The sequence below is a fragment of the Chelonia mydas genome, chromosome 9, assembly GCF_015237465.2.
Source record: "Chelonia mydas isolate rCheMyd1 chromosome 9, rCheMyd1.pri.v2, whole genome shotgun sequence".
Classification (NCBI taxonomy): domain Eukaryota; kingdom Metazoa; phylum Chordata; order Testudines; family Cheloniidae; genus Chelonia; species Chelonia mydas.
In genome coordinates this window covers 74,886,921-74,913,717 of record NC_057855.1, presented here as the reverse complement: position 1 = coordinate 74,913,717, position 26,797 = coordinate 74,886,921, and the positions used below count along the sequence as shown (strand labels likewise).

General features: G+C 39.0%; 1 protein-coding gene across 1 annotated transcript; it reads left to right on the top strand.

Annotated features, from left to right (window-relative positions):
- Positions 1 to 578: 578 nt before the first annotated feature.
- Positions 579 to 23,719, top strand: TENT5D (terminal nucleotidyltransferase 5D). The gene is made up of 3 exons (XM_043522931.1): positions 579 to 909; positions 10,077 to 10,199; positions 18,273 to 23,719. The coding sequence occupies exon 3, from the start codon at positions 18,292 to 18,294 to the stop codon at positions 19,465 to 19,467; it is 1,176 nt and encodes a 391-aa protein (XP_043378866.1). The 5' UTR covers positions 579 to 909; positions 10,077 to 10,199; positions 18,273 to 18,291; the 3' UTR covers positions 19,468 to 23,719.
- The last annotated feature ends 3,078 nt before the right edge of the window (positions 23,720 to 26,797 follow it).

Genomic DNA, 26,797 nt, shown 5'->3' with positions numbered 1-26,797 from the left:
ATGCCTGACAAGGAAGTGTGGGCGGAGGCAGGACTGCGCGATTCGTGTGTTTCATTCATTATTTTCCAAGCTGCGTCCGCCTGAAGCCTTCGTCGGTTTTCCCTGGGGCCAGATCCTGACACGGGGCAATGTGAATGCATAAGGCACACGGGAGCCTTTGCACCGTAAAGCCAACGCTGCAGAGAGGCAGGAGAGAGAGAGAATAACTATGGGGAGGAGAACTTGGGGGTGGGGGGCGGTTCCGCTGCTGTTTATTCTGGGTAGGAGCCAGCCACCGCCCGCCCCCCCAGCCCCCAACAGGCGGGAACTCAGGTTCTTGCGGGAGTAACAGCCGCGTAGTATGCCCGCGAGAGCCGCCCCCACCCCGCGGAGCTAGCCATGGCAGCGCTCGGGAGGGGGGGCTGAGGGGCTCAGCGCTGCAGCCCGCCCTGGGGCGCGAGAGGCGGGCGCGCGGGGTGCCCGAGCCGGGCGGAGGGCTCGCGCTGGGCGGTGCCAGGGGGCGGGCCCGGGCGCGGCAGCCGAGCAGGGGCTGCCCTGGCACGCGCAGGTCCCCGCCACCTTAAATTGTGTGACGCCGAGTTGCCATGGCCACGGGTTTACGCTACAAGGGCTGATCCGGGGGAGGGGGCGGTGGCTCATTTCAGCACCAGGCTGGCCGCGGACAGCAGCGGCGGCTCAGGCTCGGCGACTCTCCGCTTCTCCCCCCGCGGGCTCCGCTTCAGCGCTGGGGGACGGCGCGTCCCTGCGCCTGTGCTTGTCTCTCCCCGCCGGGCGCCCTCGGCGGCGCAGGCTGAGCCAGCCCCGAGCGGCGCGGACGGGGCGGTGAGGGGCGCGCCTCCCTCGCCCGGAGACCGTGGGGAGGAAGAGGGAGAGAGGACGGAGCGAGAAGGGGGCGCAGCTTCCAGCCCGGTGAGTCCCGGCGGCCGCCGCGTGCGTGTCGGTGCCGTAGCGCCCCTGAGCGCTGCGGGGACGCTGATCTCACAGGATCCCGGCGTGCTCGTGGGGTCCCTGGGTGCTGAGGGATCCTGAGCTCTGCGGGCTCCCTCTGGTGCTGCAGGGTCCCTGGGTGCTGAGGGATCCTGAGCTCTGCGGGCTCCCTCTGGTGCTGCAGGGTCCCTGGGTGCTCGAAGAGTCCTTGGGTGCCGAGGGATCCTGAGTTCTATAGGCTCCCTCTGGTGCTATAGCGTCCCTGGATGCTCTAGGCTCCCTGCGTGATAAGAGATCCTGAGCTCTATAGGCTCCGTGGTGCACTAGGCTCCCTGGCTGCTATCCCTTTACCTTTGATGTTATAGATTCCCGTGCACCTGGCATTCCCGAGTCGTACTTTGTACTACAGGTGCCTTCTGGGGCCATAGGGACCCTTGGGCTTTTCTTTCTTTCGCAAGAGTGGGCGGGGTTGTGGGCAGATGGCACGCAGGACAGCAGAGCAGGTAATGGTGCTTCGTGCCGGCTGCTTCGTGCCGGCTGCTGCTCACCCCAGCTCCTGCCTGCACAAGCTGGAGACACAGTGTGCACCGCTGGTTTGGGTTCATTGCTCTATACTTTCTATTTTGGGAGTAAGGGAGGATTAGAAATAGGGGTCAATGGGGAGCCCACTGGTTTATTTGGAGTGAAGCAGCAAGTGAAATTTCTTCCCTTCCTCCCCCAACGCTCAACATAAACTGTTCTGTAGATCTAATTGTTCAATAACTTCGCTGCCCCAAGGAACTATGTTTCCTTCGTGCTTTGTATTGTAGTGATGTATTTTATCATTCGCTTAAATATTACAACAAGCTATTCGCTTTGGTCTCTACTTTCAAGACCATTGTGTAACTTCTCCCATACTAAGGATTTCACAAATAAATCACTGGTTAAAATGATTTTCCTCACTGGAAAGCAAGGGATCTGTTGATTTTAAAAAAAAATTTTTGTAATCATAACCAATTGAAGCTGGCACCTGGCATAAACAATAGGAGACCAACAGTTAAAAATTTAGGAAATGATAGTCCCCTTTGGATAGGAGGGTGAAAACAGCCTCCCAGCTATTTACACGATGTTTAGATCTTATCTGGTCATGGTGTGTACAGTCTCCTGGTTTTGGTTTTTAACTCAAAACTAGATCCATCAGCTTGCCCAGAGGAATCATCACTTGCCCAGAACTCATTCATCTGTAATCTAGTGTTGGTCCCCGGATAGGAGAGAGACAAGGTGGGTGAGGTAATATCTTTGATTGGAACAACTTCAGTTAGTTTAAGAAACAAAAGCTACTTGTGAAGAGCTCTGTGGAGCTCCAAAGCTTGTCTGTTTTACCAACAGAAGTTGGTGTAATCAAAGATATTACCTCACCCACCTTGTCTATCTACTATCTACTTAAATGATTCCTGTCACTTTAGTGTCTCAGTGTTTCTAAATAGGAATAGAACACTAGTTGAGTTTATAGTAGCATTTAAGAACTCAGACTTAAAAATAATCCTGTTGTAGATGTGAATTTAACTGATAAATTAGCTTATAACCTATGAACCAGATTCTGATCTCAGTTACACTAGTGTAAAATCCAGAGTAACTACATGACTTTGGGGTCTAGTGTGTGTCACTACAGCGGATTAAATAATGCAAAAAGTGAATTATGAATATTTTTGTGAATGAATGTGGCAGATTTGCTTTGCTGCAATTTGTTGGGATTTATCATTCACTGCATATTAGTAGTGGTTTATTTGTGGACATTTGGATAAATCCCAAAAGTTTTATGAATTTTGGCACAAATGATAATTTCCCCAAAAAATCATACTGGAAGTGTGCTGTTCACTATTCATTATCCATCCAACTAGGAAGTAGAAATCATACCATGTGACTTAGGTGGTAAATCACACAGTACAAATAAATTGCAAATAGTGTAAATAGCAACCAATGTTGTTATTAATTATTTAGCATTCGTGATGTGTTAAGCCCTTTCAGAAAGGGACAGTCCCTACCCCAAGGAGCTCAGGGTCTGTCGTTGGACAGACAGACAATGGATTGCAATTTGTTCACAGAAACTATCTGGTGATGACTTCTAAATAAGGAATGCATTTGCAGAAATCAAGGTTGGCTCACAAACAACCTGTGATGAGAAAAAGATGGGGGCTATACATTTGTTACATAATTCCTTCACAACAACAAAAAATAAACTGGGACTCCTTATCTCCTTCTGCCCAGCCCTGCCAATACATCTTTTTATGGTACATTTTTAACTCTTAAAACTAAACATGCTTATTATTCCATCATAAGGAAGATGGTTTATTAAACAAGCATATGCTTTGTATTCTGTGCTTTATTCCAAAGAACAGGTTTTTCAGGACTGATTTAAAAAAACACAATGTAGTTGTCAGTAGTGACATGGATCACTGTTAACTCAGAAAATGAATGAGAAATCAAAGTGAATGGATAGTGGGGACTCCCTGACTAAGATTTAAACTGTGTGTTCTTGAACTTTAAAGTCATATTGTGATTTGGACTACATGCCATACAGATGGGTAAGAACCCCACCTCTTACACTCTTGTGTAGCTGTCCAAACTATGCACCTAGCTAGCACACAGAAGGAAGGGCCTGATACAAAGCCCATTGAAGTCACTGGGAGTCTTTCCATTGAATTCAGGGCGTTTTGAACCAAACCAAGCCAAGCCGTAAGTGGATGCCGAGCAGGTATGGCGGGGTGACTGGATGGAGCTTGGGCAACAATTTTCTGGCCAGCACAGCTGAAACAGCATGAGTGATGGTGGGCAAGTTCTGTAATTTCCTGTTGGTATATATCAGCATCAAATTACTACCCCTTGACACAGAGATGGAATTGTGCCTCAAAGGGGTGTATCTGAGGCATGAAGCCTCACAGGTGCAGCTCACACACGATCCTTGCTCTGGTCTGTGTCTAAAAGCAATTTTTTTCTGTGCATTGTGTTTTGTTGCCTCATAGTGGCATAAATTATACAGTGTTATATACTGTATGGAGAGCAATTATTCAAATGATACAAATGAAAGTAATGTAATGACTGTCCTCATGGGCAGAGGAATGAACCTAGAACTTCCAAAGCTAAAAGTAAGACTACTACTTCAGTTAAGAAGGAACTCCAGTCGTGAGTATCTAGAGTAGGCTCATGTCCACTACTGACCAACCATTACAGAGGGACAAGTAACATACCAAGTAGTGTTACAGACATCAAAAATGGAGCAAATCACCTGATTAATTATATTAAAGTTACCTTAAAGTTTACTTATTTGTGTGTAAGGCAAGCAGGATTTATATCAATATATTCAAAAGATATTAAAATTCTAGTTCCTACACACAACAATAGTGACATTCAGTATTCTCTGTGCTTACTTTCCTCCAACATCTGTGTTCTGGGGACAGATTCTGCCCTCAGTTACACTGGTGTAAATCCAGAGTAGTTCTGTTGGTTTCAAAGACATTACTTCAGATTTTCAATAGAGCAGAAAGATGATCATATTCTGCTCTCAGCTATACTCATGGAACTCCTTTGAAATAAATGAAGCTGCCTGGATGTAGCAATAGAATGAATTTGTTCCCTCAGGTTTTTTCAGTCTTTGGGCATAATGGGGTGAGGTATGGTGAAAGTTGTCAATAGACACTTTGTGTAATACCCTGCCACCCCTCACTCATGCTGAGTACTACATTATTCTGCGGATCCCATTGAATCCATTGGGACTACTTGTGGAGAGAAGCAATAGTCAGCATGTATAAAGGTGACATTATCTGTTGTATGTCCAGTGTTGATTAACAGTTTGCCATTTAAATATATTGTATATGGAAACCAAACAGTTCAGCGTCTACAACTTCTATGAATTTCAAACATGTTATCACAATACATAATAAAGAAAACAAAAAAGAAAGAGGATCTGTTTTCTAGTTCTTACTCAGAATAAAACTCCTGTACAAGCGTTGCCTGTATTAGGACTGTATGATTTGGCTAATGTTAAATGAAAGGCAGTATATAAGGAAAACAAAAACAAAACACACTCTCTCGTTTGATTTGTTTTATCTTTCTGTGTGTGGAACTCCCATTGACTTTGGTAGGAGTTCTGCATATGGGGTTTGCTGATGCTCCCATTGAAGTCAATGGTAATCCGCTGTAGTCAATGGTATACCTTCCATTGGATTAATGGTGCAGGATCAAGCCCATGGAGCCTTTATAGGATTTGGAACCAAATATTGGGCCAAATTTGGCTCTTGCACCATGGGCAAACAAAATGTATGCATGGTTCTGTGGTGTTGAACAGGATCTAGGGGACAGATCTGTTGCATTATGGTAAAATGTTTGATCATGAACAATTTTGGACCAAATTCTGCTCTTAGGACCCATGTAATCCCACTGATTTCCAAGGAGCAGCATGGGTGTTCGAACAGAGTGTGTCCCCCGCCTCGCTGTGTCTATTGTTTTTTCTCATGTTTCATATATTTTACTCAGTATTTAAGCTGACTCCTTTTCATTAGCCAGAATGAGTTTGTAACTACACAAAGGTCTATTGCAAGCATCAATGCAGGGACAGGAGACAAAAATTCAGGGACCTTTCAAGAAAAAACAGGTTTATTTACATCAGTTATCACAGGGTATCAGCAGTTTACCCACAGGCCACTGATCTACAAAACTAGAATGTAGCATATAAAATATCTGTAAAACTAGCATTTACAAATATTGAATATCAATAAATAGAATTCCACTGATAAAATAGAATTTAGTAGTATTATTGTTGTTTTTATTCAAAGTATCTGGCTGCAGACACTGTTTCTTCTACCAAATATCAACAAAAGGCTGTGATTTTTCTATACAATACTACAGAGCTAGTATTACAGTGTTAGTGACAATGTTAGCTGATCTTTTTCTACATTGTTCTCTTTCTCTACATCTGTACCTGGCATACAGGGCCTGGCTTTTGGACATCCAAATGCCATGGTGATTCCTCTTTTTATAAATTTGGGTGATAGGAAGCTTGAATAACACTATCTTAGAAGTTGATGTCATCAACTGCATGGCATTCAACATCCATTATTGATGGCAGCATGAAACTGATGAACACACACATCTGTGCTAGGCTTCACATTTTTCCTTGGTTCATCAGTTTTACTGTCTTTCAGCAGTGTGGCAATAACGTCATCAGTGACATTTCATCCTTCTTTCAGCATGGAAAAACAGCAATACTATGATCTTGTGGTTGCGGCATTGTTCCTTCTTCCTGATATGATTTGAATGAAATGATGCAGTTTACTTTATTATAGAATTGTAGAAAAAACTTGTTCTCTTGCTGAATGAGACTTCTTTAATTACAAAAGAGCTATGTTATGTGAAGTGCTGTAGGGGAGTTTTACTGATGCAAAATTAAGAATAAACTCTTGTACAGCAGATACTTAAATTAGTAAAATATTTCATGTATTATGTCCACTTCAAAAATGTAGCTTATAAAGTAAATGTAGCATTAAAAGGAAAGTCCAGTATTACATTTTGTAGTCATGGAATAGTATTTGTAATTTGGAAAATATAAACATGAATTCATAATTTATTAGTAGTTCTAGTAATTATATATAAATTATGTGTAAATATATATGTATGTATGTATGTAATTATAGTATTATATAAAAAATCCCAAACAACTGAAGGCAAATTTACCCATGAAGAGGAAACTAATTTTATGAGTAATCAGTTATGCAAGATGTACCCTGTTATAGGTTCCAGGACTACATTACTTTAGGGCTCTGAAATTATCTTCAAAAATACTTAAATTAAAAGCTTGTTACAGCAGTAACAGCCAAATTAAAGAAGCTCTGTTTAATAAAGATATGTTGACATCCCACTGTGGTCTGAAGTGAGCTTACTTTAGCATTCAGATGGTTTTGTTATATATTTAAATAGCATCAACATTTTGTAAACTAATTTTTATCACTAGGAGAAATCATCACAATGTGAACAGATATTTTAAAGGTGAATAAAATAAGTTTCTGCTTATTAGACACAACAGTTGTTGTTATGCTTTTATACAGCAGTGGTTTTGTTGTTTCAATAATGATAATGAATTAACTTTTAAAAAAACATCTTTCATCACAAAGGATTCCAGAACGCTTAAAAAACCTACACACACTATGCATAGAGTATACACAGAAATTATTTCTTCTGTCATGAAATGCAGCTAATTCTGGGGTGGATCTTAGAATAGGAAGTGAAGACAAATTAGATAGGCAGAATGCAACTTCCTAAATTAGAATTTAGACAGAACAACATGTTTAACGCAACTAGGAGATCTTTATGGACTCCAAGTGGCTGTGTCCTTAGTTTTACATCTCATCCAAAGCCCCTTGGCTTTGTACCCTCCTCCCTCCTTTGTCTTCAGTAGTCCAAATTTGATAACATTCAGGGCACACTGCAAAGCTCACATCCCCCCCCACCCCCCCAATCACTTGAAAAGGAGAGATAATTATGAGGATGGTTAATAGATGGAAAAGGAGGATTGTTTCAGTCTGTAATTTGCCTGCGTTTGCTGGAGATTAGTCATACTGATGGGTATTTTTGATATGAGAATTTTAAATTGAGTCATGGTGCTGGAGAGAAAGGATAGGTTTTACTTTGTATTAATCTAAAGAAATAAATACAATTGTTGCACTTAGAAACTGAGGCACAGAAAGATAAAAGGCCGGAATTTTTGAAACCGGCCACTGATTTTGAATGCCTCAATTTCTGGGTACTCAATTTGAGACAGACGGGATGAGCAGCCATAACTCCAGCAGAAGTTAATAGGAGCTGCAGGAGCTTAACAGTTCTGAAAATCTGTGCCACCATGTCTCAAAGTGGATACCCAGGCATGGAGAGTCAGCAGTTTAACAAACTGACTGCATGTGACCTGCCCCACAGTGGGTCAACTGTAGATCAGAGAACAGAACACTAGAAACCCAATCCCATGTTTTACCTACTGGGCCATTCTCATTGTCACAATGTTCTATCAATCGTTATGTATACAGGACTTTAGAATTAGGTCTAAAATGCATGTGTCTCTACTTTGTCATAATCACAGCCCAAATTTTGTATTCAAGAATCAAAAGTATTCTTTTTGAGATAACAAAACCAAACTTTGCCTATGGCAGCTTCTGAATATTTATTAATTTTGAAAAATATTGGGAACAATATGAGTGTAGAATAGTTAAGGGATACACTGTCTTTCTCTGCAGCATATGAATCAGCAATAGACCACTACTGAGATCAATATCCAAAGAACAGCTTAAGCATTTAGCCTCAGATGTTGCTTTTATGAGCATACTACAGAATAAGAAAATTTGCATGTTTCATAGCAAAACTCTGTCCTACCTTGTGAATATTCCCTAAATGCCACAATGGCAACCCCAAAGTTCTAGTGCAATATCAGTTCTATCATCATGAAATATCCATCATCTCTCATTCCTGCACAAACACACAGCCATACCTCACTGTTGAAAATACTCATTGATGTGAAATTTCTCCATTTATTTTTTACAGTGATTATTTTTGAGGATGGGTATTTTGCTATGCTCTCTAGTTGGTCTGACCAACTCTGCTCTCTCAGAGTTGGCAGGGAAAGGAGGTTCTGAGCAGGACTCCTGGACAGTATTTCCCAGGGATAGCGAGAGCTTGTAACCATCATCTCCTAGGCTCCCTGGGCCTCAGCTGCTGCGTTTTTTCTGCAGCTGCCAGCCTACACTTCTGCCTTCTTTCACTCTCTGTCTGCAAACTGGATTCCTGCTCTGGCTCCTTTTCTGCGCTGCCAGGCTCCATGGAATAATACAGGGAGTGTGCACTGTAATTAGCTGACCATTGTGAAGAGCTGGAGAGCAAAAGGGAGCTGCAGGCAGATCCAGGGTAAGGAGACAGAAAACAAAATGTCAGGCTCCTGACTGCAGCTAACTGGCATATTCTGCAGCCAAAATCTGAGTTCTGTGGCGTCTTCGAAAAACCCACAAGGCCCTAATTGAAATTAATAAGGCAGCTCACACCTCACAGAGCAATTATTTTGGGCTCTTTGCAGACTCAGGTAGACATCACTGCCTCAGTTTACAGTCAGTTCATGTTTTCAAGGTTCTCTCTGCAATCATAAAGATTAGAAACAAATATTTTTTTAAATAAAAGTGGAGATTGTGGCTCATACTTCTGTGGAAAGGAATAAATTCTGTGGTTGCAGGATCACAGAATCCCTAGAGCCCTTCTTGTGATGGATTGTGGGTACTTGCTGTTTCTTAGAGTTTATACACATTGGGACATATATAGCTGGAATAACTGAGTGTTGGAGGAAAGATTAAAAATGATCAGATTGTCAGTGTTTCTTGAAATAAGCTCTTGGGGGCATGGAACACCTTTTTGTTCTGTGTACATACAACACCTAGGACACTGAGGTCTTGGTCTGTGACTAGGGCTCCTTAGTGCTGCAGTAATACAAATGTTAAATAATAATAACAAATGTTAAATAGTAATTGTATATAAAAGGGATTTTTGTGATCACACATATATAGTGTTAATAAAAATTCCTTATAGTTTATGCAGAGCTGGCCATAAGTCCATGCAACACACGCAGTTGCATGGAGTTCCCACTTATGCCATTTATGCTTGTCTTAAATGAATTGGTTGCTGTCTGGCTTGCCAAGGGAATGAGAGCCCTCTGTGATTCGCAGACATCTTTGGAAAATGTACATAACCTGCTCTGCATTTGTGAAAGGAAAATATTTAATTTTGCTGGGGTTGTTATTGGTTCTAATTCTTCGCTTGTATAATTCCACAGTGTCTCTGTTAATTTGTTTATAAGTAATAATTCTTTAATCCCTCGGAGAAATAGTAAAATATTAATGCCTTGCAAGTTACTGCCTGAGTAAATACACTGGCAGAGGATTAAGAATGACCTGAAGCTCAAATTCTTTCTAAGTACTGCTCTATTTTCCCATTCATAGCTCTTACCTTATCATTTATGACTTACAAGGCTATTGTCATGATTGCAGCGCTGTCAAGCCATAATGCATGATTTATTATGTACAGCAGGTGACTAGTAGTTAACATTTAATCTAAAAAAGACTGTAATTGTTTGTTTTTTCCTGCAGCTTTCCCTGGGTGGTTCATGTTTTTATCGGTGACAAGATGACGATTCATATTTTTACCAAAGGACCCAGTGAGTCATCTTATTAACTCTACTGAAGTACATGATTGGCAATATTCCTACCACAGTAAGTCTCTATTTGTTTCCATTCTCCTGGAAACATGGTACCATAATTTAGTGAGCCTGTAGTATGCATTCAAGAGTAAAAGTATTTTTCTTTACATAATGTAGTAAGTGTCATTATAAGTTAATAGAAATGATCATAGCCAAAAGTAGATCTAATGCTGGGCATTCTACCTTAGTTTTTAACTTAGCAGTAGATGTTATATTACAAGAGAAAGTTGTGCTATAAGCCACATTCTTTATCAGGAATCATATATGTTGGTGTACCTTGCATGCTATGTAGGGAAGAAGTTAAATGGAAAAACGACTATACTACATGAAAGGGATTACTTAGGTATAATGGCATACAATATGTAACCTGAAAGTAGATCCGCATGCAGCTAAAAAAGAATGTTCTGCAACATGATAGAAAGATTGAGGGGAAAAAAGAAATAATCTGTGTGAAACCAGCAACATGAATTGCAAGTTAGTGCTGCATGCACAAAGCAAGCTCCTCATTACTCATCTGTTAACCCCTTCTGCCAACCACCTGTTCAGTCCTTTGGACAGCATTTTGTATGATTTTGTTCACCTTAAGCTGTGGGATTCCCTTTCCCAAATCCACAGCTTTGTGCCAGGGTATATTACCACTGCTCCTATGATTCACAGTTCTGGAAACTGATGTACGTGGGAAAGTGCATGTGTGCATGACAGTGCTGCTTTTCCAATAGCTTTCATCTGGTTGGGAGAAAGATGAGGCACATTTTATTTGGTTATGCTCCTGTTCCTCTTTTGAATACTCACTTGTTCTATCCTTGAAGGTGATATGCTGTAGTACAGCCTGAAGTACTTGGTTGCTGTTGAGGTTTACTTGCTGTGCCATGCAACCTTTTCTCACAGGAGAACAGATGGCCCGGAGTTACTGTTTGTTATTTCAGAGTAACTAGATGGTAACTGTACTGATTTATGGCAACTCGTGCATAATCTCAGGATAAGAAGGCAAATAATCTCCTCACTGCACCCATTAACATTATCTTAATGGAAAAGATCTTGAAAACCAAGATTATATTGGGGCTGGTCAGAAGATTTCCCTACTTGGGGTGCCTCATCTCTGCTCCATTATTGCTTAAACTTCGCTCATGCACACTTGTGCTGTGAATAGAAATGCATACTTGCCAATGCTGGCGTAGTTCCTGAAGTCAATGCAGATTACTTCAAGAAAGGTTCCTACCTAATGGAGAAACGTGTCTTTAAATTAGCTATACAGTTAAACAAAATGGCACGGAAGTTATTAGCTATGGAGATAGCCAGTGTACGGTGAACCAAAACACAGAACTAGGGAAAAAATCACAATATTATAGAATAGAGCAAGGCTAATTAATGTAGCTGATGAGACATTTGAATGTAATCTATGACAGGTCTCACAGTGACTTGTGTCAAGTGCAGAAAAAAAGTAAAGATAAATGGAGCATCAAAATATTCAATGTGCTTGTTTGTATACTTAGTGTTGATAAAAGCTAGGAGATCAAAATAGAGCAAGCATATCTTTACAAAAATTGTTTTGGATGTGTTCTGTTTGAAAATGTTAGCATATTATAAACCCCCTGAAAATACTTTGAAACAGTAAGATAGATCATATAAAAAGAGGATGTTAAAAAGTTTATAGTCAAAACATGACTGAAATTGGAAGAGAATGTCCTCCAGATTTTAAATATCTAGATTTCTTTGGAAGTTTATGAAGTAGACACCGCTTGTCAGCAAGGTTTTCTTTTTCCATATCTATTTTTTTGGTGGAACTTGCTTGTACCTGAGGACTACGTAGTGTAGAACTAACTATTTGCCACTGTAGAACTAAATTCAAATTCTCTAACAGGGGGCCTGATTCAAAGCTCATTGAAATCAATGGAGGTTTATCCATTCACTTCAATGGACTTTAGATCAGGCCTTTAATATACACTTAGTGGAAATGTGTTTGAAGGTCTCATACCCACCCCTGGAAATATTTTTTCCACATTACAAACCATTTATCACTTGGAATGATTTATGCTGTCTACTCAAGGATAGCCCAGAACTTGAATCAGTTACTTGGGAGAAAAATTAAACGTCTCCAACACAAATATTCAAAGACTTCTCCTTTCTTTCACTGTAATGCTTCTAGTCAGCATGTAGCCCTCCATTGTTCACCTAGAGTTTTTAAAAGAGGAATACATTGAATGTAAAACATATGAGATGCTTTCACATTCAGAAAATTTTTGCAAAGTTAAATTCTTTGTCATGGTGCAGGAGGGGATAGCTAGAGATGTAGGGCTGTGGAAATCTGATGGCTATGTAGCTCTCTTCCTTAAAAGTTACAAACTGGTAAAAAATATTATTAGAATTTGGAAATTCTCATCCATGACAGCATTTCACAAGACCTTTTATATTGCTCCACTGAAATAAGATTTTCTATCTAAAATATTTCCCATGGGAATGTAAGAAATTATGCTGTCACCCAATTTAAATCCAGCCCAGGGTACTGGGATTTGAGAAGGATTGTGGAGGGAGGATCACAGTTTTCATTATAACAGATTTTAGTAAATATTATAAATGTGCAATGATAGCCACATAGGGAATGAATATGAAGAAGGGCAATTTCTTTAGTATTCATGTTGAATACTGTCTACCCTAAACTCATACAGGTGTACAGCGTTTATCTACGTAGGAGGTCAGACAAGATCAGAATGGTCCCTTCTGGCCTTGGAATCTACGAATCTATATATGTCACACTAAACTAAGGGGAAGTTTGGGCTGTGTGAGGACTATGGGATTGAGTCTAACACATGAAAAAAGTCTTTTCAGCATCAGTTTAAGAAAACAAACAAAATACTAACCTATTTAGGTCCTGCTTTAGCAAGGTATTTAAGCAAGTGCTTAAAACATCAAGCATATGACTAGTTCCACTGATTTAAATAGGACTGGTCACACATTTAAAGTTACGTATGTGCTTAGATAGCTTGCTGAATTGGGGCCCCTTACAAGCAATATTAAAAATAAAAATAAATGCTTTAGCAACCACCCAAAACTGTACCTAAGTTTACAAGTTACCTGAAATTTTTCAAATATATAGATTGTATATAACTGAAGAGAGGGGAAGGGGAACATCAATATTCATGTGCTGTCACTGTGGATTAGAAAATAAAATGAAGCAAGGAAATGTTACAATAACATCATTACAATTTGCTGATACTTTGTTTTCCCGAAAGAAAATGGGAGGATTTTCCTTATCAGTGGAGGGGCTTATCTCTTGATCCATCAGTGATGTGCTTGTTCAGTTGTCAGACATCCTCAATAAAGCTACTGCTTTCCATTACAGAGCTAGTCAAACAGCTCATATTTCATATGCACCCAGAGGATGAGCTTCAAATAACCAGTCCATTTTTTAAAGTCAGTCAAGTCCCTTTCTTCACCTTAAATGGAATTTAAGAAACAAAGTTCTCTAAGCAAAAGTGCTTCGTGCTTTCTTCTATAAGGACCTAATCATGCAAACATTTACACACATGCTTAACTTTAAATATGTACATAGCCCCACTGAAGTCAATAGGATTACTCACTGCTTATGTGTCAGTTAAGTTTTCCTCTTTGGGGGAAGGTTTGGAGGTTATTTGTTACCCACAGAACATTGGCAGCTGTTATACCTGGATGAACTGGAATACTGTATGTTAAAAAAAATTAAAATATTGTACTTACCAGTATAATGGTAACAGAGTAACAGCCGTGTTAGTCTGTATTCGCAAAAAGAAAAGGAGTACTTGTGGCACCTTAGAGACTAACCAATTTATTTGAGCATAAGCTTTTGTGAGCTACAGCTCACTTCATCGGATGCATACTGTGGAAAGTGTAGAAGATCTTTTTATACACACAAAGCATGAAAAAATACCTCCCCCAACCCCACTCTCCTGCTGGTAATAGCTGATCTAAAGTGATCACTCTCCTTACAATGTGTATGATAATCAAGTTGGGCCATTTCCAGCACAAATCCAAGTCCCCCCCCCCACCCCCCCCACACACACACAAACCCACTCTCCTGTTGGTAATAGCTTATCTAAAGTGACCACTCTCCTTACAATGTGTATGATAATCAAGGTGGGCCATTTCCAGAACAAATCCAGGGTTTAACAAGAACGTCGGGGGGGGGGGGGTAGGAAAAAACAAGGGGAAATAGGTTACCTTGCATAATGACTTAGGCTTGAATAGAGACTGGGAGTGGCTAAGTTAATTGTATCCAATTTGCAAATGAATTCCAATTCAGCAGTCTCTCGCTGGAGTCTGGATTTGAAGTTTTTTTGTTGTAATATCGCAACTTTCATGTCTGTAATCGCGTGACCAGAGAGATTGAAGTGTTCTCCGACTGGTTTATGAATGTTATAATTCTTGACATCTGATTTGTGTCCATTTATTCTTTTACGTAGAGACTGTCCAGTTTGACCAATGTACATGGCAGAGGGGCATTGCTGGCACATGATGGCATATATCACATTGGTGGATGTGCGGTGAATGAGCCTCTGATAGTGTGGCTGATGTTATTAGGCCCTGTGATGGTGTCCCCTGAATAGATATGTGGGCACAGTTGGCAACGGGCTTTGTTGCAAGGATAGGTTCCTGGGTTAGTGGTTCTGTTGTGTGGTATGTGGTTGCTGGTGAGTATTTGCTTCAGGTTGGGGGGCTGTCTTTAGGCAAGGACTGGCCTGTCTCCCAAGATTTGTGAGAGTGTTGGGTCATCCTTCAGGATAGGTTGTAGATCCTTAATAATGCGTTGGAGGGGTTTTAGTTGGGGGCTGAAGGTGGCGGTTAGTGGCGTTCTGTTATTTTCTTTGTTAGGCCTGTCCCGTAGTAGGTGACTTCTGGGAACTCTTCTGGCTCTATCAGTCTGTTTCTTCACTTCCGCAGGTGGGTATTGTAGTTGTAAGAGTGCTTGATAGAGATCTTGTAGGTGTTTGTCTCTGTCTGATTGTCTGGCTATGTAGACTCTACTACAGGACAGCAATGCCCCTCTGCCATGTACATTGGTCAAACTGGACAGTCTCTATGTAAAAGAATAAATGGACACAAATCAGATGTCAAGAATTATAACAGTCATAAACCAGTCGGAGAACACTTCAATCTCTCTGGTCACGCGATTACAGACATGAAAGTTGCGATATTACAACAAAAAAACTTCAAATCCAGACTCCAGCGAGAGACTGCTGAATTGGAATTCATTTGCAAATTGGATACAATTAACTTAGGCTTGAATAGAGACTGGGAGTGGCTAAGTCATTATGCAAGGTAACCTATTTCCCCTTGTTTTTTCCTACCCCCCACCCCTCCTCAGACGTTCTTGTTAAACCCTGGATTTGTGCTGGAAATGGCCCACCTTGATTATCATACACATTGTAAGGAGAGTGGTCACTTTAGATAAGCTATTACCAACAGGAGAGTGGGTTTGTGTGTGGGGAGGGACGACGACTTGGATTTGTGCTGGAAATGGCCCAACTTGATTATCATACACATTGTAAGGAGAGTGATCACTTTAGATAAGCTATTACCAGCAGGAGAGTGGGGTTGGGGGAGGTATTTTTTCATGCTTTGTGTGTATAAAAAGATCTTCTACACTTTCCACAGTATGCATCCGATGAAGTGAGCTGTAGCTCACAAAAGCTTATGCTCAAATAAATTGGTTAGTCTCTAAGGTGCCACAAGTACTCCTTTTCTTTTTAGTATAATGGTAAAACATTCTTTTTCTTTTACAAAATCTTTATAGTTACACTTTAAAGTCTTCCTGTCTGTTATTTAATAGTGACCTTTTGGTTCTAAGCTCCAACAATTTAATGTATCAACTTAATAAAATATCCATGTTACAATGAACACCTACTAATCCAAAAGTCATTGTAACGAAGGAATTTGGTATTTTACTTTTAGAAGAAGTTCGATTAATTACACTGCCACCAAGAAACATCAGTTTTGTTTATATATAGTGCTCAGGTATATTGTAAGAGTTGTCTTCCTTATCCTTCTATTGTGTTGCAGTAATGTGTTTTGAAAGTAGTCACATTAAACTCATTTATTACTGTTTATAATTATAATTATAAACAGCTGACACAATTTAAGGAACAAATTTCAAAATATGAATATCTTCAGTTTAACATAAACCTATACAAGCTAATCATCCACAAAACCAAGGGCAGTGTATTCTAAAAACAAGACTTCAACTGCTTGTGCAGTATAGGAGTAAAAATTACATTGCATGTACAGGAAAATACAATAGCTTCCACTAACCAAAGCCAATTTTTAGTACTTATCTAAACCTACGTCCATAAGATGTCTGAGCAACAAGCTCTCACATGGTGGGGAATTTCTAGTGCTCATTCCTGAATATTTGGATAGTCTCATGAGTGAGCATATTAACAAAAGATCGCATCCTCTCTTGGGCTGTGCAGGAGGGTCCATCCATCTTTCCATCACCCAGTGAGTCAGAGCAAACACAGCCTCAATATGCAGCTTCAGACTCAACACACTGAGTCAGAGCCCAAACATTGAGTTTAATTGAAAAGTTATCAACAAATCACAGTATCAATGCATGAGTTATGATGGGAGTTATGGAAGAGTGATGAAAAATGGTATGACCTTTAAGGGAGAAGATTGATAGCGTTTCAGCAATAAAACTCCTTTACTAAGTACGTTTTTGGTGGTTAACTGCTGCAGAGGAGTTGAGGAGGCTTAGGCAGGCAACAGGGGAATCATCACAAAATGGCATTAGTATTTATTTAGTAGCGGAGTAATAGATTCTGGGGGAAAAGGTTAGAAATGTGGAGAGTATTTTCCACTCAGTAATAATAATATTTAGGTTAGTAATTGGTAATGTTAAGATAGTGACTCTCGCCTTACATATTGGAAGTCTAACACTCAACTGTGAATTTTTTTCACTTTGTAGTTTCTTGAATGCAGTTCTTCACTACTTATGTAATTACTATAATTACACCTAATTATCTAATTGTGTAACTGTGTTTAATTACATTTGTAGTGTACATACTTACCCTCTCAAAATGAGAGTATTTAATTACATAAAACCCATATGAAACTTCATGAAAATAATGTTTTGGACATGTTCAGTTAGCAGTATCTTAAGCACAACATTTTGTTTTGTTTTTTTCAACTTTTTCGAATTATAATCCTAAACCAATTAATCCACAGACTGGTCTAACTGCCTGCTTATCTTAATATAAAGATGTAAAAGCAAAAAATTAAAAAAAAATAAAAATTAAGTTTGCTAAAGTCATGATTTCACCCAGTGCCTTTTATACTGATTTCCAGTCACAAATATTGGAGACTGACTTGAGAGGCTTCCAGAAAGGTTCTACTTAATGGCAAACCTCAATGCAAACCAGAGGTGGGTTCATTATCTGCGAACCAGAACTTGCAAGGTCTGCACAGTGCTGCCAGACAGTTAATTGGATAGGTCAGATAGACTTGCCCAGAGATTCCTCAGCATCCAGCTCTTAAGCCATAATGAAAGAAAAGAAAAAATATGAGATGCTGTGCACCCCTGCATTTAGAAGACTACAACAACAAATGCATTAGAAATACTGAGGTAGATACATGAAGATCAATATTTTGCATTATTTCTGTTTTTGTTAAATAATTCACTTCAGCAGTTCCATGTGTATATGGATGCTTTTTATTCAGGACTACAGAACTGAACTTGCCCATTTAATTCTGGAGGTTGAAAACTGTACTGAATTTAATTGTAACAACCAGGAAGCTCACATTGTTAATCTGTGAGTGGTTTTGCACTGAATCATATACTGTTTCCTAAATTTACTTCAGAGTATTTTAGTTACTGGACTAAACAATAATATAATGTTATTGGATAGGGTTAAACCTTGAGAAAATCCAAATTCAACTATGGCCAATGAAATGCAATGGTTTAGTCAGATATCCAGCTCATGGTATAGCTCAATGTAAAATGTATTACTTTCTCATTGTGCCTTCTACAGGTAAGATGTGTGTTTGTCATGGCATATGACAGGCTTTTGTGTATCCCTAATGTTTTCCTCTTAATATTTCCGTTGTTTTTTCCTAGTTAACCAACTGACTTCACAATGACTGAGGATTTAGATCACAGATTCAGTAGTCTCACTTGGGATCAGATAAAAATACTGGATCAAGTATTAACTGAGGTAATACCCATTCATGGAAGAGGAAATTTTCCAACACTAGAGGTAAAGCCAAAGGATATCATTCATGTCGTAAAGGAGCAGCTTACTGAGAAGCAAATCACTGTTAGAGACATCCGCCTGAATGGTTCAACAGCTAGTCACATCCTTGTGAAACAGAATGGAACTAGCTACAAAGACCTGGACATCATTTTTGGTGTTGAACTACCAAGTGAACAAGAATTTCAGGTTGTTAAGGAGGCAGTTCTGAATTGCCTACTGGACTTTTTACCAAAATGTGTCAATAAAGAAAAGATCACTGCTCAGACTATGAAAGATGCATATGTGCAAAAGATGGTCAAAGTGTCCACTGATCATGACCGCTGGAGCCTCATCTCATTGTCAAACAACAGTGGGAAGAATGTAGAACTAAAATTTGTAAACTCACTCAGACGACAGTTTGAATTTAGCGTCGACTCCTTTCAAATAATACTGGACTCCATGTTAAATGTTTACAGTGATACGGAATGTGAATTGAGAGAAGACTTACATCCCACCATTATTGCAGAGAGCATGTATGGAGACTTCAATGAGGCAATGGACCATTTAAAATACAAACTTATTTCCACAAGGAATCCTGAAGAAATCAGAGGTGGAGGCCTTCTGAAATACAGCAACCTTCTGGTTCGTGACTTTAAGCCAGCAGATGAGGCTGAAATTAAATCTTTAGAACGTTATATGTGTTCCAGATTCTTCATTGATTTTCCTGATGTGGCTGAGCAGCAAAGGAAAATTGAGTCCTATTTGCGCAACCATTTCATTGGGGAAGAAAAGAGCAAGTATGACTACCTGATGACTCTGCGTGGAGTTGTAAATGAGAGCACAGTCTGTCTCATGGGACATGAACGACGACAAACTCTAAACATGATTACAATTCTCGCTTTAAAAGTACTTGGAGAACAAAACATCATCCCCAATGCAGCCAACGTAACATGCTACTATCAGCCCGCTCCATATATCAGTGACAGGAACTTCAGCAATTACTATGTTGCTCATGGACAGCCACCTATCCTCTATCAGCCATATCCATTTCATATACAAATGCAAAGTGGAATGGTTTAGTAAAAGTTAGCCTCCTCACTGCCCACCCCGCTCCCGCACTTGTCCAAAATAAAGGCCTCGTTACAGCAAGTATTACATCACTCAGTTTCATTTTTTGTGCAGATTGCCAGTGGTCTTTAATCAGTCAGGGCTGAAACCGTCAGTAAGCACATCATGAAATAATTTATGTATATGTAAAATCACTGGCCATTATTCAACAAGTTTATGATGACCGTCATATGTTCTTAAAGCAGATATACTCTGTGACTGAGCTGTCTATCCCTTTTGGCCAAAAAGAGAAAGATATTAACAATTCTAATTGTACCAAGTGCCATACACAGTTGTTCTAGGTTCTAAACCATTCATTAGCATAACTTAAATAGTGCAGCTGGAAAAAATATGCTACTAAGATACAGAACTTAAAGTTGTTCAGTAGAAACACCTGATTTAAAGATGATAGATTTAGAAAACATTGATATTATGGATATATTGAACCTACAGGGCCAAATTTGTTCCTCAGTTTCACTCATATAACTCTGCTAAAGTCTATTTTGCAATGCAGACTGTAAAATCATTTTTGGAATTTGCATTGATTGACTGAAATGATGAAATACCCTCATAGGTTAAGTGTTTCTCTACGGGCTCCATTCTGCAAGATGATGAACACTTCTCACCTCTCATTAAGGACATTAGCAGTTGAGGTCATTCACCAGAGTGCTCAGCACCTTGCAGGATCATTCCAGATTGCAGCCCTATCCTGTATTTCTTGTGCACCCGTTGATTTCAGTAGGAAATTTGAGTGTGCATGTAATGCAGCATTGGGCCCTGAGTCTGAACTACAGATACCGAAGATTGTATAAGCAGGTGATTTAATTATTCTGCACAGTTAGTTATGAAAAGTATATTAAAAGCATGAGGAAGAAATTGAACATTCAGCATGTGGAAGCTTTCTTTCTATACATATTTGATACTGACCAGGGAAAAAAAAGTAAGCGTAAATATAGAGCGTATGGTAATAATGAAAACAAACAAACAAAACCCCACCAGAACAGTACTGTGTCATTTTGAAGTGATTTTAAAAAAGTGTTCTTAGTTCTTGCATTTGATATGACATTTTATACTAGAAATGTCCTGTATACATTTAGATGTGCGTGCACATATACTAATAGCAAATTAAAATCTTGTTCATGATCAGGAAATAAAACATTAGTTGCAAGTTTTTGTGTGTGTGTTTACCAAAGATAAGTTTTAAACATGTCACTTAAGTGCCTCCTAGCACCAATTGTTCCATGAAAGCTGTAATGCATTCTAGAATTGGTCATGCTGGATAGCTCCTGAAAAAAAAGAAAGAAATAATAAAGAAAATAAAGAAAATTTAAATTTCTGTCTATCTTCCATATATATATGGAAAGCTGAAACATATGCTGTTGGAACTCCACCCGTGGGTTATCTAATGTATCCTATACTTACAATGGGTCTGATCCTGCACCAGTGAGGTAAATGGGAGTTTTGCCATTCACTTCATGGTGCGCAGGATTGGGGCTAATTAACCTGATCCTGTTCCCAGTGAAACTAACTGAGTTTTGCCAATGACTCAAGTGGAAGCAGGAGCAGGAATTGAAAAAAAAAATCACTAATTACAAAAACATTTAGAGTGGATACTGTTACAAAGTTAAAGCTGTTAGTCAACATCAGGTTTTCTTATTTCTGATGCTTCATATGTCACTCCGCCATATCAAGAGCTCATGATGTTACAGGATGTAGCATCATTTCACATCATGCCACGTTGGCTGACCATTATATTTTAAAGTGTTGACTATATTTTACCTGTATACAGACAACTCCCAGGTCTTAGAAAAATATCTCCTGTGTGCAAAATGTTTGATTTATTTTACATAGAAATATGCTACGTATTGGTATGTTAACTCAAACATTTCCAAATTTATATTTTCTAAAATCTATGATCATTTGCTTGCCAATGAAATGTAACTCTGCTTACTGACACTAAAATGTCTGTAGAGTAGAACATAAACAGCTGTTTTTTAAACAAGATTTTGCTGAATCTCAGCACTTGGGCTAGCCCCTTTCTGTATAATGTAGAGCAATATAAAAACTACTCAATAATATGGAATGATGCATGTGACATGATTGTGCAAAGGAAGAAGGGTGCAATAATCCACTTAGAGGCAAATTAATCATGTGATCTCCATCATGAATACATTATTTATTATCTGTTACTTTTCTTGATTTATCAAATATGCCCTATTGATTGTCTCAGGGCACATTTCATTTCACTTCCCCCACTATGCTCATAGATTTCTTATCCTGTCACTTGTGTAAACTGTACTTAAAAAAATTGGCAGTTTAAATTTCTGTCTTATTGTATTTGGTAAGGTTATATGGCACTTAAGCACTTGCAGAAAATTTCCCCTGGTAAAACACCAGGTAATCCACATACCTGGTGTAGTAAATTTTTATTGATTCCGCTAGATAAAATATTGAATCTGTAATTTTATTCTGCTTTTCACCAAAATAAACAGCACCATATAACCCCATGTAAACTCATTTAGACATGACCCTGATAATACTTATGGTCAGGCTTTAACTTTCAGCACATTTATAGTGTCATTAACTTCAGTGTGACCACTCACAAGGGTAATGTTAGGCACAGCTGGGATTTTCAAAGTCGAAAAGAGTTAGCCATGTAAATCTCATGGAATTTCAATGGGAGTTGGACCCCTTTCCTTGGGTTCTTCTGAAAATATCAGTCCACATGCGTAGGTGATTGCAGGACTGGGGGTCTTAACATGATAATGTTACACTAACTTATCAAGAAACCCTCAAACCTCCTTGGCCATTACTAGAATTTTGTGGAGAAATGTTGTGACCTTCTGAAGAACCAGAAAACAGGTCTGCCAAGAAGGAGAGGTTTCTTACAGCCCGTGCAAACCCAACCCACCATTAACTGGGGAAACATTTCAGAATGTTAGCAGTTTTTACTAACAAGCAGACGCATTATAAATGTGACGTCTGTGTCTAGTAGGATTATAATACTTATTTGAGTAGTGGAGATCTCATTGTGAAAAGTACAGCCTATAACGAAATAGCTGAGGATGTGCATAAAGCAATCACATAACAACGGCTCAGATTTATTTTTTTTAATTCTGACACATTTCTGTTTATAAATTCATCCGGATTATAAAATGAGTTCCTGAACCAAAGCCTATTGAAGTTAATGGAATTAGTTAAATTGACTTCAATGGGCTTTGTTTCAGGTTCTAAGAAAACACAAAGGACGTACTATAGTACCTACAGGTAAATGTACAAAGACACCAATATGCAAAAATGTCTCAGGTATAATTAAACCCTTTTAATTTATTGAAAAGGTCTTGTATTTCTTACCTAGAGGTAGTCTTTCAATTTTGGAGGTTATTGGAGGGTAATAATTTGATATATACACACGCACACAATTACAAAATGTAACTTTTTAAACATTTCATTGAATAAATTACATTGATATTTAGCAGCGGTATGGACCTGGAGATTTTTTTAAAGGTAGTACTGATTCTGTAAATTAATTTAAAACAGGGATGTGATATTTTTAGACTGCTGCTTGCAAAACGTTGACATCAACCTGAAAGATACTATACTGTAACTTCTTCTCCAGTTCTTATCTATTTTACAATGTGCACATAAAAATCTCTACAGAGTTAATTCTAAGAGACTTTTTTCAGTACCAGTATCCTGAGCTACATGTTTACATTATTTCTTGTTACAATGTTGCAATCTGTTTAATAATTATAATGATGACTGGAAATTGTAATGCTGATTTTATTTAATCATACTAAAAACTTCTCAAAGTTTACAGCTTAAAGTAACCTGATGTCAGCACATAAGTGTAAAGGTTTTAAGTGCTTTCTTAAAAAAATATATCATTTGAATTTTGTGTTAAATTGTAAAAGGTCCATTTGAAGCATATATGTTCTGGTATTTTGTTTAAATTGTAATTTGTGAGCTTTATGCTCAACACATTACAAGGTTTTTTGTGATGGATAAAAAGGTGTGAAATTGTTCTCTGTTATGATGTTATGTTGTCTGTTGTGTTACATTGATCCTACAAATGTGTAAAAAGTAAAACTAATTGGCCTGATTTGCCACTGAATTATTCCAAGTTCACACGTGTGTAAATCTATTGACATCAGTGGAGACGGGGTGGCAGAATCAGGGGGGAAGGGGACTAGCTCCCATATAAACTCGTACCTACCCAGGGAGGTGGTGAGCAGAGGCGACAGCAGCACCCCAGAGGGGCTGGAGCAGCTGCCACTGTGCCTGCAATTGTGCTGGGGAGCAAGGAATGGGACCCAGAGGGGCTGGAATGGGACTGTCGTTGCCAGCCTGGTCTAAGATTCCCTCCCCTACCATTCTCAGTACCTCCCCATGCTCCCCCTCCTAGCTCTCCACAAACACATACCCTCCATTTACAGGAAGCTTCTGCCCCCGCTGAATGGAGTTACACCAACACATAACTGGAGTAACATACTGGTGAATCAGGCACATTTGTATATAGAAATATTCCTGAGAAAAGAACAGCAAAAACAGTTTAGGCAGATCAATGCGCCCAGAATTCCTACAGATGATTTCTTGTTTGGTCAGTGTGTTTTTCTACTAATAGATTAGTATCCAGAAACAAACTGTCATAGTGAGGAAGTATTTCATGTAATGTGTCATGTGAAGTTGTTGAAAAAATATTGTAATACTAAAAATTTGTACTAATCACACAAATTTGTAGGTTATGAGTCCTCAGTGTTGATGAGTGCCTTTGGGTATCAGGGGAAAGAGCATTAAAAACAACCTTCTGTTTATTCTAGATGCATGGTTTGCTTGTAAAGAGACATTCATTATTTTGTACAAAAATGTCACCTTTAGCATGAAGACATCTCAGTGTGGAGTGGATGCATGGCAGTGAGATTGACATATTACAGCTAAAAAATGCCATTATGGTTACTTAGGTCAATAAACCACAAACCCAATTTTGCCATTGATCCACACTCAGAATTACCATTGATTTAAATGAGTTGCATGTACAGACTAACAGGCCCTAAAGTACCATATTTGTCATAAATTATAACAGCTTTATAGCAGTCATTAAAGCATCTTACATCACAAATTCACATTTTAAGTGCCTAAATACATATTTACCTAAAAAAGCCATGATTGTCTAGGGGCTAAATAATACATGCATCAAAATACATATTTAACTGGGTAATTTATTTGATATTACATATGCTTAAATGCATATTTTAACCTAGTGTGAATACATGTTTATGTAAGCCTAAGTACATATTTACCCAAGACACTAGAATGGCTCTGAAGGAACTAAGGGTCTTATCTAACACCTATTGACTTTGGATCAGGCCCTAAGTTACTTGTGTAAATTCTGCACTTTCCAAAAAGCAAACACATTTCACTGAATTTAATATGTGTTGCATTTAATTATTCCTCCTTTGTCCTCATCCTGCATTCCATACTCAAGTAAAACTCCCTTTCGAGGTCAAGGGAGAGACTTAAATGGTAGTTTTACCTGAGTAAAGCCTGCAGGATTGGGCCTGTATCTCAGGGGTGCTGGAACAATTAGTATAGCAGGGTGCTGAGAGCCATTGAACCAAAGTGTAAACCCTGTATATGATGGAAACCACTTCCAGCCAGGGGGTGCAGGAGCATGTTCTACACCCCTAGTTCCAGCACCTATGCTCCCTGTCTCCCACTGTTCAGTTTTAAGCAGCCTACAACAGATGGAGGCCTCTTAGCAAAATACACCATTAAGATCTGATAGGTGAGCAGGATTTTGGACCATTAATTATTTACTATGAATAAAATGAATTCATTCTGATTGTACCTCATAACAAACCGTAGGCAATAATAAACATTCGTTCTTTTGGGTCAATAGGACGTCTGGTCATACAAATGCCATCAATATAAATGAATGTATGAAATGCAGGCATGCCGTCCTATGCTCCTGTTCTAACTTAGTGTAGGTGGGTACCTTCCTGTCCTCCATGTTTTAGTGATGAATCTAGTTTCCCCTCCCAGATTTTTCAAGGTCATCTCTCCGAGTAGTATAGAAAGACAATACAATTGCTAGCAGGATCCTCATCTGTCCCTGTGTGATACCATGGCAGCTTAGATCACTGAGGCATTCCAGCGAGCATTACTACTTGTTTGCTTGTGAGGGAAAATTCTAATCTTAACTGTGAAATTTATTCCCCCCTTGGTTTATCTTGGCTCCCTCTTGAAGTCATGTTGCAAGGTTTATCAAATATCCCAAGCTTTTTCTAGGCAGAAGAGGAGGAGACTTAGTGGCCGCATGGTTCTGAGAAGCTAATGGGAGAGCTTTGTGGGGGATCCAGTAGGGTTTGGTAAAGGGTTTATTTTTTTTAAATCTTGGGCTGATTTGTTTTCATTTTATAATATTTGTACTTGTGCCTAGAGCACATGAATTCCTTAAAAAATGTACATCAATAAAATAATCAGTTTCTGAGAGGGCTAGCCTGGAGGGATCAATGGAGCTACACCGATATGCACCAGCTAAGAATTTTGCCCATATACTTTTCAAATAAAGAGAAGCTGCAATCCCCTGTGAAGTTAAATAGAGAGTACAAGACAAGCAGGGATTAATTTGGGGGATGCTATTTAAACCTGATTTATCTGGGCAAGTAAGTGGCTTAAATGCTTCCTCTTGTTAGTTACTCTGGTGTACCGTTGTACTATTATTTTCTTTGCAAGAACTGGCCAAATGCACTATAATAAGAAATTGTTTCAGGACACAGATTTGTTTATGTTGTACATGGCTATTGTAATTTTCGAAGACATTTAGCAGTGGCCTAACTCTGTTCCTACCAAGGCTAATAGAAAAAAGTCCTATTGATTTCACTGGGAAAAAGTTAAGCCAATACTGAACACTTCTGAAATTCCCACCTGATATACATGAAACCCCCTGAAGCTACAAAGCAGAAACTTAGATTTTTAGTCACCAAGACTGATTAGAAATAATAAATCAAATTATAGAAAGCACATGGAATACTACTTAAGCTCTCTGGTTGGCTTTGATCTATCAACTGAATAAAAAGATTATATGTATGATGATACACAATTAAAAATGGTTATACAATACTGATTTCTGCCAACTCTAATATATTATCTTTAGGTATTATTAGCTTATTCATTTAAATAAGTTGATGCAGATTCATATTGCACAACATAGCTTTCCAGAACAACACTTGAAAAGCCAGTTTCTATTGTCAGCGCGTTCAAGAAGCATTGTTGTGTTTCATTCTCATGCCAGGATCAGGCA

Coding starts and splice junctions, on each gene's coding strand:
- TENT5D (XM_043522931.1), top strand. CDS start 18,292: ATGACTGAGGATTTAGATCACAGATTCAGTAGTCTCACTTGGGATCAG.